The sequence below is a fragment of the Sinocyclocheilus anshuiensis genome, unplaced genomic scaffold (assembly GCF_001515605.1).
Source record: "Sinocyclocheilus anshuiensis isolate Anshui unplaced genomic scaffold, SAMN03320099.WGS_v1.1 scaffold42, whole genome shotgun sequence".
In the NCBI taxonomy this organism is placed as follows: Eukaryota; Metazoa; Chordata; class Actinopteri; order Cypriniformes; family Cyprinidae; genus Sinocyclocheilus; species Sinocyclocheilus anshuiensis.
In genome coordinates, this window is record NW_015546057.1 from 678,030 (window position 1) to 688,645 (window position 10,616).

The 10,616-nt window shown below is 35.0% G+C and overlaps 1 protein-coding gene across 5 annotated transcripts in view; it reads right to left on the bottom strand.

The window, feature by feature from the left end:
- LOC107699345 (ATP-dependent RNA helicase DDX19B) overlaps positions 1-2,253 on the bottom strand; it is a 12,866-nt gene extending 10,613 nt beyond the window's left edge. For 4 of the 5 annotated variants that reach the window (XR_001635454.1, XM_016500577.1, XM_016500576.1 and 1 more), the window contains exons 1-5: positions 1,996-2,253; positions 1,528-1,582; positions 1,360-1,407; positions 1,130-1,265; positions 938-1,030 (exon numbers count right to left, since the gene is read on the bottom strand). Coding sequence is in view for 4 of the 5 variants with exons in the window: in XM_016500577.1 (XP_016356063.1) it covers positions 938-1,030; positions 1,130-1,265; positions 1,360-1,407; positions 1,528-1,582; positions 1,996-2,052 (389 nt within the window). In the remaining variant the exon portion in view is untranslated. The remainder of the gene's footprint in view (positions 1-937; positions 1,031-1,129; positions 1,266-1,359; positions 1,408-1,527; positions 1,583-1,995) is intronic. The other variant, XM_016500578.1, reaches the window with a different exon arrangement.
- Positions 2,254-10,616: the final 8,363 nt, after the last annotated feature.

Consider the following 10,616-nt stretch of genomic DNA (forward strand, 5'->3'; position numbering starts at 1 on the left):
AAACAAGAGACCAAAAAATGCAGATGAGCTGAAGGCCACTGTCAAAGAAACCTGGCTTCCATACCACCTCAGCAGTGCCACAAACTGATCACCTCCATGCCACGCCGAATTGAGGCAGTAATTAAAGCAAAAGGAGCCCCTACCAAGTATTGAGTACATGTACAGTAAATGAACATACTTTCCAGAAGGCCAACAATTCACTAAAAATGTTTTTTTTATTGGTCTTATGAAGTATTCTAATTTGTTGAGATAGTGAATTGGTGGGTTTTTGTTAAATGTGAGCCAAAATCATCACAATTAAAAGAACCAAAGACTTAAACTACTTCAGTCTGTGTGCATTGAATTTATTTAATACACAAGTTTCACAATTTGAGTTGAATTACTGAAATAAATTAACTTTTCCATGACATTCTAATTTATTGAGATGCACCTGTATACCTATTTCTTGTTAATTTTTATTAAAAAACAAAACAAAAAAACATTGCTCCTGACTAACTTTATTAGCTTTAATTAAGATCTGTATATTAATTCATAAAGACTGTGTTGCATGTTATTTTGCATTTGATTCAGTTTCTGTAGTAGATTTGTTTAAAACTTGCATCTTTTATTTCAGCACTATTTCAGTTTTTCTATTTTAATAGCAACAACAAAAAAAATGGTTTAAAAGTTGTTTCAGAATTTGATGAGAAACATTGTGACAAACGCAAAAATGTGTGTGTTATACATAATGTGCTCTCTTAATTATAAAAACAATATTGCAAACTCCCCACAAAATTCTGGAAATCACTGCTACGAAATCAGCCATTTTAATCTAGTTTCTAGTAATCTTAATCTAGTAATCTAATTTAAAAAAAAAAAATAAAAAAAAATAGAAATTCTGTTGGCACTGCATTAAGTTAGATTTAAATGGGGGGAAAAAAAGGTTATATAAACTTACGGTTCTGCGAGCATCATGGGCAATGCGGTCTCCTGGATTTTGGAGGGCCTGTTGAAACCCATGGCATACACTCCTTGCAGTAGCTGAGGTTTCCTGGCAAGAAAAAAATAAACCACAGGACAATTTCATGCCAGTCTGGCCCCTGTTAAAGCAGGAATACAATCAGGAGTGGGAAAACACTGTCAAACTCACAATCGTAGCTCTTCAAACGACTTGACGGAGTACAGCGGAGAGGTCGGATCCCTCTGAAGGACTTCAACTTGATTGGTCGTGTTCACTAGATTACTGCGGATCAGTTTATTCAGTAGTGACTGTGCTGCCTTGTCATCTGCAATTCAGATCAGTTTTAGTTACCTCTCATGTGGAGAATATACACATACTCAGACTGAAGGAAACGGTGATGATTCTGCCGTAAACGTCACCTTTATCATCGTCCTCCGTCTTCTCTCCATCTCCTTCTGTCTTTGCCCCTTATTAATAAAAATAAAAAGAAAAAAAACAATACCAACATCATTCATTATAAGACTCCACAACAGCAACACACACACACACACACACACAAATCGAACTTAAAACGTTTTAATTCTCACCATTCGCTACAGCTTTCGGTTTGTCATCTTTTTCATTTATTTGCAAGTTGCCTATCTGTAAATGAAAGTGAAAATCAGGACTGTGAGAAGTCAGAAAGAGCTTTATTGCCAAGTATGTTACGAATACAAAGAAAACGACTCAATATATATATATACACACACACACACACACACACACACACACACGAAATACAACGAGTAATATATGAAATACGACTTTACAAAAAAAACAATCACTAAAATATCAGTACAGCAACTCTAATACTACACTAATATTATAGCTACTGCATTATTTAAATTACACTTAGCAAGAGATGTAAGTTAGCGTTACTGCAACAACAACTTTAAATTGTATGGTCACAGACCTAGTAAGACTGTTAAATGACTAAGTGAGTTACTGTGGTTCGTAAAATGTTTGATTCAATTATTCAGCTTTCTAAAATTGTCCTGTTTGAGGTCTAAGCCCACCGATTCCGCTGCGGCTTCTTGTTCATCGACAGCCTGGGCCCACGAATCTGATGCCATGTCCTTAATTGTAAATAAAATTTTGTCCTTAAAAACGGGAGTCGATGATGTAACAAGGGACTGTTAAATCTAACTGCACATAAAACCTTAATAAAACTAAACGAAAAAGACGCGAATGCACAAATTCATACAATGGCGTGTGTCGGTCCTCGCTGCTTATGGGGTGCGACACTCACACCTCCGGCCGGAAACAAGCTCGTCTGCGCTTGGTTCCTCTTAAACGGTCCGCTGTAGGGGTATCATGCATGGCGTGAACCGGCATCCACTGACTGCAAAATCTCTACTTGTGCATAATGTAAATTCATATTTGTACATTTTAGAGATACATGTACACTTAAGCTATATTATAATTAAAATACAATATGAATATATGTGACCCTGGAACACAAAACCAGTCATAAGGGTCAATTGTTTTGAATTTATACTTCATCTGAAAGCTGAATAAATAAGACTTTCATTGATGCATGGTTTGTTAGGATAGGACGATACTTGGCTGAGATTACAACTATGTGAAAATCTGGAATCTGAGGGTGCAAAAAAAAAAAAAAAACCCTGAGAAAATCGCCTTTAAAGTTGTCCAAATGAAGTCCTTAGCAATGCATATTACTAATCAGATGTTTTGATATATGCACGGTAGGAATATCTTTAAAATATCTTCATGGAACATGATCTTTACTTAATATCCTAATGATTTTTGGCATAAAAGAAAAATCGATCATTTTGACCCATACAACGTATTGTTGGCTGATAGGCCACGGAGACATCTATTTGACGTCTGCATTTACATCTGCAAGACATATGTTTTAGAGCGTTTGCTCATCTGCAATACGTCTATCAGACGTTTCCTATTAGATGTCAAAGAGACGTCTATTACAGTAGATATCTTTAAGAGCTAGAATGTATGTAAAACTGACATCTTACAGACATCTGTCAGATGTTTGTACACAGCAGATGCTTTCCAGATCAAGTGATCTTTGCAGACGTACGTGGGGTACAAATATATGCATGCTACTTATGACTGGTTTTGTGGTCCATGGGTGTCACATATATTAAATTAGGGTGACCATACGTGCCATTTTCCCAGAACGCGTCCTTGCCAGGATTTCTATATTGCCTAAAATATCTAGGTCGCGTCCTGGGAAAATGGCACTTATGGTCACCCTATATTAAATAGCAATGGCTAGATGACTGGGTCGGAGCATTTCTAAAACAAGTCTTGTGGTGTGTCCCTGGTATGCAATGATTAGTGCTTACTAAAAGTGGTGCAAGAAAAGACAACCGGTGAACTGATGTCAGGGTCACGGATCATTGATGCACATGAGGAGCGAAGGTTAGCCTGCCTTGTCTGATCACACAGAAGAGCTACTGTAGCTCAAACTGCTGAAGAGCTTAATGCTGGCCGTCATAGAAAGATGTCAGAAAATGCAGTGTGTCGCAGTTTGCTTCATACGGGGCTCTGCAGCTGCAGATCAGTCCGAGAGCCCATGATGACCCCTGTCTACCGCCGAAAGTGCCTACAAGGGGCATGCTAGCATCTGAACTGGACCATGGCCTCCAAATTTCCCAGATCTCAATCTGATTGAGCATTTATGGGATGTGCTGGACCAACAAAAGCTGACTAAGTATTGACTGTTAAGAGGTGCATTTATTCATCATTGTGGCAGAATTTCTGCTGTTCCTAAACGCTTCCAATTTCATATAATATCACTTACAGTTACATTTAGTCATTTAGCAGACGCTTTTATCCAAAGTGACTTACAAATGATGACAATAGAAGCAATCAAAAGTAAACAAAAGAGCAAAAATGTGCAAGTGCTATGACAAGTATCGCCTAACACACACGTAGCAAGGTTGTTATATATATATATATATATATATACACACACATATACATATAACAAGTACACTCTTAAAAACAAAGGTTATTTATTGGCATCAATGGTTCCACAAAGAACCTTTACCATCCATGGAACCTTCTCATTCCACGAAAGGTTCTTTACTGTGAAAAAAGGTTCTTTAGATTATTAAAATGTTTTTCACACTAAGAAAAAATGGTTCTTCTAAAAATTGTTCACTGAAAGGTTCTTTGGGGAACCAAAATTGGTTCTTCTATGGCATCGCTGTAAAAAAACCCTTTTGGAAACTTTGTTTTTAAGTGTGTAGATAGAATAGAAAAAGAAGATAGAAAGCTATAGTGTTAGAGGCCTTTTTTAAAGAAAACTAGCCGTTAGAAAACGAAGAGAGTTCATGTGTTAGAGGGTCACGTCAACAAAGATAAAATAGAATTAGAATAGAGTGTGCTAGAGTTAGAGGGTCAAATAAAGATGGAGAAGATGTGTTTTTAGCCGTAGTTTCTTGAAGATGGATAAGGACTCAACTGCTCGGATTGATTTGGGCAGGTCATTCTACCAGGAGGGAACAGTTAATGAAAAAGTCTGTGAAAGTGATTTTGTGCCTCTTTGGGATAGCACAATAATGCGTCAATCACTTGCAGAATGCAAGCTTCTAGAGGGCACATAAATCTGAAGTAATGAATTTAGGTAAAGGGGTGCAGAGCCAGTGGTGGTTTTGTAGGCAAACATTAATGCCTTGAATTTAATGCGAGCAGCTATTGGTAGCCAGTGCAAATTGATGAACAGAGGTGTGACGTGTGATCTTTTTGGCTCGTTAAAAAATAATCTTGCTGCCGCGTTCTGGATTAATTGTAGAGGTTTGATAGAAGTGGCTGGAAGGCCTGCCAAGAGAGCATTGCAATAGTCCAGCCTGGACAGAACAAGAGCTTGCACAAGGAGTTGTGTTGCATGTTCCGAAAGAAATGGCGTGATCTTCCTGATGAATACTGTTGAATATAGCAGAGATGAGAAATTCCACAAACTGACTTATTGCAAAGGTGACATCCTATCACAGTATTTATTATGTTTGAATTCACTGAGCTCTTCAGAACAACCCATTTTTTTCCACAAATGCTTGTAAATGTAGACGTGCATGATTTTATACACCACTGGCATTGTGTCTGATTAAAACACCTAAATTCTCCTGAATATTTAAGAGGTGTGTCCCAATAAATGTGTGCATATTATACAATTTGTCCATGTACTTCTGTTTTTAAAAGTGGGATGTGTGGCGCTGAAAGTGTCATGTCTCATTAATTGTCTGGTAAGCTCCAGTTTTTCCTGAGACTTTAGATTTGCGTTGATAGAGCATAAATTAATATTGATCGAATTTTTTGAGTATGTAACTAAACTTTTTTTTTTCGGACCGTCTCCCTCACAACAAGTCTCTTGACAGTAGTGTTGGGGAAAGTTCATTTTAAAAGTAATGCATTACAATATTGCATTACTAAATAAAAAAGTAACTAATTGAGCTACTTTTTATGGAAAGTAATGAGTAATGGAAAGTAATGGAAAGTAATGAGTTACATTACTTTTGTATTACTTTTTGTCACCTGGGCTGGGCTTGCTATTGTTTTTTAATAACAAAAAACTCAAAAGTTATATTTTAGGCAGCTGTAAAGCTAAAGGCCCGTTCACACTAAAAGTGAAATTAATAAGCGCCAGACCTAATGGAACAAAACCATACGTCCAATAGGAAAATTCACTATTGTAATATTTTATTTTAATCTCTCATATTGCTGTACCCATGAAGACCTATTTTCACACATTCTTATTTGCATATATCTGTATATAAGAACAATCTGTATATCTACAATTTGTTTTTGTATTTTCCTTGTTTGTCATATTCTAAATCTCAGCATGTGTGTCAAAACTGAAGAGGCGTTGTAAATTGTACAGCATGTTCTTTCTCAGATCAGTCGTCCAAATGCTGCAATACAGTGACAAAGTGCAAGTTTTGATATCAGTAGTTCTCTACATTGCCTGTAGATGCTGCCCCACACCTCTCTAATGTTTTCACAGACAGGCAGTTCTCAGTGACAGACGAGAAGAACTTTGCCAGAATGAGACGTTATATATTTAAAACTATGGGAAAATTTATTTTGTTCTGTTCTCTCTGCATTTGGACTTTCTTCTGTGGAGCAAGAAAGAAGAAAAGTAACCAGAATTCAAGTATTGAGTCTCTAATTATGTGTTCAAACAAAAATAAGTAAAAAAATTATTGTGATTTTAACAGTAAAAGACTGTAAACATGCTACAGTAAAAACCTGTTAACTGGTTAACAGTAAGTTTACTATATTCTGTGAATAAATGTAATTACATTTAATGTAATTTTACAGTAAAATACGGTTTTTGGACGTGACAAAGAAAAAGTCATTGTATAATTTACAGTGACAAACCGTAAATTGACACTCCCAGAATTCCCTGCATTACACTTCATATTTGATGTTTTCTCATTGAAATAACGTTCTTTTTAGTTTTTTAACTTAGTTAAATGAATGTTTATTGCATTATTTCAGTATCATGTGTGTCACCATGATGGGGTTTAGTGTTTGTGTGAATGAGACTGTGTGCACCTTCTATATAAAAGTATTGCTCTCCTCAGCTCGTAGAAAAGCTGTTTGTGATGAGCTTTGGTTCATCATGTGACTTTCTCATCACCACCAATTTTTGGTGGTTATCAGTGCATTACAATGGTTCAAAACAGATATTAGTATTTCAATATGTTGGTTTATTAACATTATTACATCAGTTAATGAAATACGGTATTTTATTGTGAATTTAAGTTAAGTTTGTAAAACCTAAAATGTTGCTACCATTTTTTTTACGGTGAAGTTCTGACAACCACAGCTGCCGGTATTTTACCGTAAATGCCAGATTTTTTTTTTTTACAGTGTAGGCTTTTTTTCAGTTTATTTAATCTATGCATCTATTGCTTACACAGTGTTGTAAATTAATACCTACATTATACCAAAATTATACCTTCATTTTATTATAAGCTCTCTTTTTATTTCTATATTGATTATTGACTATTTCACTGTTTCACTATCAAGATTGTGGTCTGGCTGACTCTCTTTAAATGAGTAATTGATTCTGGTTTGTTCTCTTGTTGAATAGGCTGACTGATGGTCGCATTCTGCTTGTGTCTAAAGATTGCATCAGTTTTCGTCGAGAAACAATCTTTTCTTCCCAAAAGTATTTGTAACTGGGGAGAAAGAGGGAAAACCTTGTCTTTTCATCTTTGCTATTCATAATGATGATCTTTGCAAGTGTCCATGGTAACCAGCGATAGAAAGATTACGAAATGCTCCTTCACTGCACACACAGTTTTCAGTTCACCAAAAATATATCTGTTTTCAGATACAACTGACGACACGTATATGCAATACAGCAATCCACAACCTATGAGCTAGTATTTTCATCTTCTCTTCCTAGTGAGTTGAAATGCTCAAACATTTTCCGCTATGATTTTCACATTAAAACATTCTAAAGCAACATGAGAAAACTTGGAATATTTTTTATATTTATTTTTAATAATATATTAGAATTTTATTTCTCTGACTGTTTATTATTTATTTTATTTTATACAATTTTTTATTTATTTTTATTTATTAATTTATTCATATTTATTTTTAACTTTTTTTAAATACCGGATTCAGATGTGTCAGTCTGCATTCGGGGGTCAGATATTTCCTATCATTCATAGTGTGAATGCTGTAGTTCCATATTTCCATCCACATATTTTTATGCAAATTTGGGGACAGCGCATAAAAAAATGCTGGATGGAAAAACCAAGATGTACATAAAATCTTAAAATGTGAGTAAAAAAACATATGCACTCAATTAAGGCAGATATTTATTTATACACAAACTACGATGGAACCAAACTTACTGAAAAAAATCCTTGATGCACAACAAAAAAATTCATGTGAATTTGCCTCTAGAGATTATGTGATTGGATAGTTGATAATAAAAAAAAAGATATGTTTGGATGGACTGTGAGGTCTGAACATTTTTAAACATCATTTTTGGAAAATAATTGACTTGAAAAAGTATGTGTGAGAGGAGATGGTATAGTAAATATAATAATTTATAGTCATTTATTATCTAGAAAAAAGAGCCGGGAGAAATGGTGATTCACAAAAGTTTCCTGCAATATTCACATTTTTAGCATAAGTTAATTGTGCAGCTTTGGATTGAAAGAGCTACCTGTGCAGCTACAGCTACCTAAATGACCTTTTTAGTATTATATTTTACTGTAATATTGTTGCAGTGTTTGTCTTGTTGCTAGGCTGATTGTTTCGTACATTGTAGTGGACTATTTTTTCTTAGTGAAGGTTAAGATTATAAAATAATCTCAACTCAAATATATAATTTTCACTTACTCTTTATTAGGTGAGTAGCCATTTGATATTTTATTATCATAAGTTTTATACGTAATAACTTGGCGCTTGGCTACCACACCATAAACTGCCAACACATACGCATCCTAACCGTATGACATTTCAATCTCAAGAAGTCTAAAGGTTGCGCTAGATGATAAAACAGCAGCAATAGCATTCATATGCAGACATTTACTGGTTTTGCCTGTAAAAGTAAGGCAATCAACAAGAGCTCTAACTGCAATGATTTTGTATCCAGAGTGCTTTATTGTGTTAGTAGACAGGCAATCATTCTCCAATAACGTGTTTCCAGCACTGCCTTATTACGTTCTTAATAATACATTAGTTTCTTTATAATGCTGACACTCAATAGCTATTTGGTACCCTTTCATCTGGACAAAAAACAAAAAAGATTGGATTTGTAGAATGTTGATTTATCGAGTCTAAAATATAAACACGCTACTCTGAATTTGAAGGACTCTTAAAATCAAGGGAAGTGAAACAATAGAGAAACTCTGTGTTTTGCTTCACCCTCCTAAATGAAGGTCTGATGCTTCAAATCCTGGCGTCAGGACTTCAATGAGTCTGTTTGGGTCCTTTAGACATGCGGGTCTAATCCAGCGCCCAATGGTGCATTTCCATCTGGGCCGGCATATTTTATTCAAGAGCTTGACTTACACAGTTACCAGCCATGTTGCCCTGGGCTTTTACACAGTCGCTCCACGCCACCGAGAGACAAAGAGCCCACTCTGAAAACGATCTCTATGTAATAGCTTGTGAAGTGACCTCTTGGCTTCTGCAGTGGAGCGTTTGTTAGAGGTGTGCGTTTAGCTGCGGACGGCTGATGCATTTTAAATGCCTTTCCTCAGAACCTCTGAACTACACAATAGGGTTACATCATCCTCAGTGGAAAGCCAATCGGTGGAACGCAGTATGATTTTTCATATTTGAATTAGCAGCTGTAGCTCTGTTACATCATATTTGCCATCGCAGTTTCATTTCCAGACACTGGCGGTTGCCAGGACTGAAAGATTTCCACAGAGAGCTCGAGGCGATTGTTCGCGGTTGAAAACGAATGCGTGCCGCAATTGTTCCGAAGGCTTTATTTTGAAGCCTCTGCACCAAAAATCACTCTCTGAAACATTCTCGTACACTTCCACTGACGACTTTGCGGTAGCAAAGAGAGCAGAAACCTGTAATGGTAACCATGGAAACAGTCCAGTCAGCCAGCAGTGTATGTAGCCTTCTGGTGTGCATGGTGTACATACTGAGTGAGGCTCTCTGACTCACACTCCCAACAAAATCACAAGCAGCCCTCCAAACGAATCCACACCGCACACACACTGCAGCTGACACATCTGACCTCATCAGTCATTTAAACACCATGGCTTACTGTACTCTATATTTAATGATCAAACAGTGCTTTAAATGTATTTAACTATAGGACGAATTTTGAAAGGTTTAAAATAGTATTCATTCACTTTGATTCAACACACACACACACACACACATTTATCATATCAATCATTGCACAATACTGTATGATTTAATTATTAATTATTTAAGTGTAAGGATTTAACAATATATATATATTACAGAAAATATGATGACATGTTGAATATGTATGTACACATTTTATTACCGATATTATTTATATAATGATTGATTTATCATATAAATCATTACACAATGAGATATGATTTAATTATTAATGAATATGAATAATTATTAATTAGAAATGAATTAATATCGATATTTTATTATTTTTATTATATTCTTATGTATATAATGATTGTATATATATATATATATATATATATATATATATATATATGGTTAAAATAGAATAGTTTCTATTTTAATATACTTTAAAATATAATTTATTTCTGTGATGCAGCGCTGAATTTCCATCAGTCATTACTCCAGTATAAAGTGTCACATGATCCTTCAGAAATCATTCTAATATGCTGATTTATTATTAGAATTATCAATGTTGGCAACTGTTGTGCTGCCAAATATTTTTTTGGAAACTGTGATACTTTTTTCAGGATTCTTTGATAAATAAAAATGAATAAAAAGTTAAAAAGAACTGCATTTATAAAATATAAATCTTTTCTAACAATATAAATCTTTGCTATCACTTCTTATCAATTTAACACATCCCTGCTGAATAAAAGTTTTGATTTCTTTCAAAAAATAAAAAATAAAAATGTACTGACCCCACACTTTTGAACGGTAGTGTATATTGTTAGAAAAGTTTTCTATTTTAAATAAATGCTCTTCTTTTTAA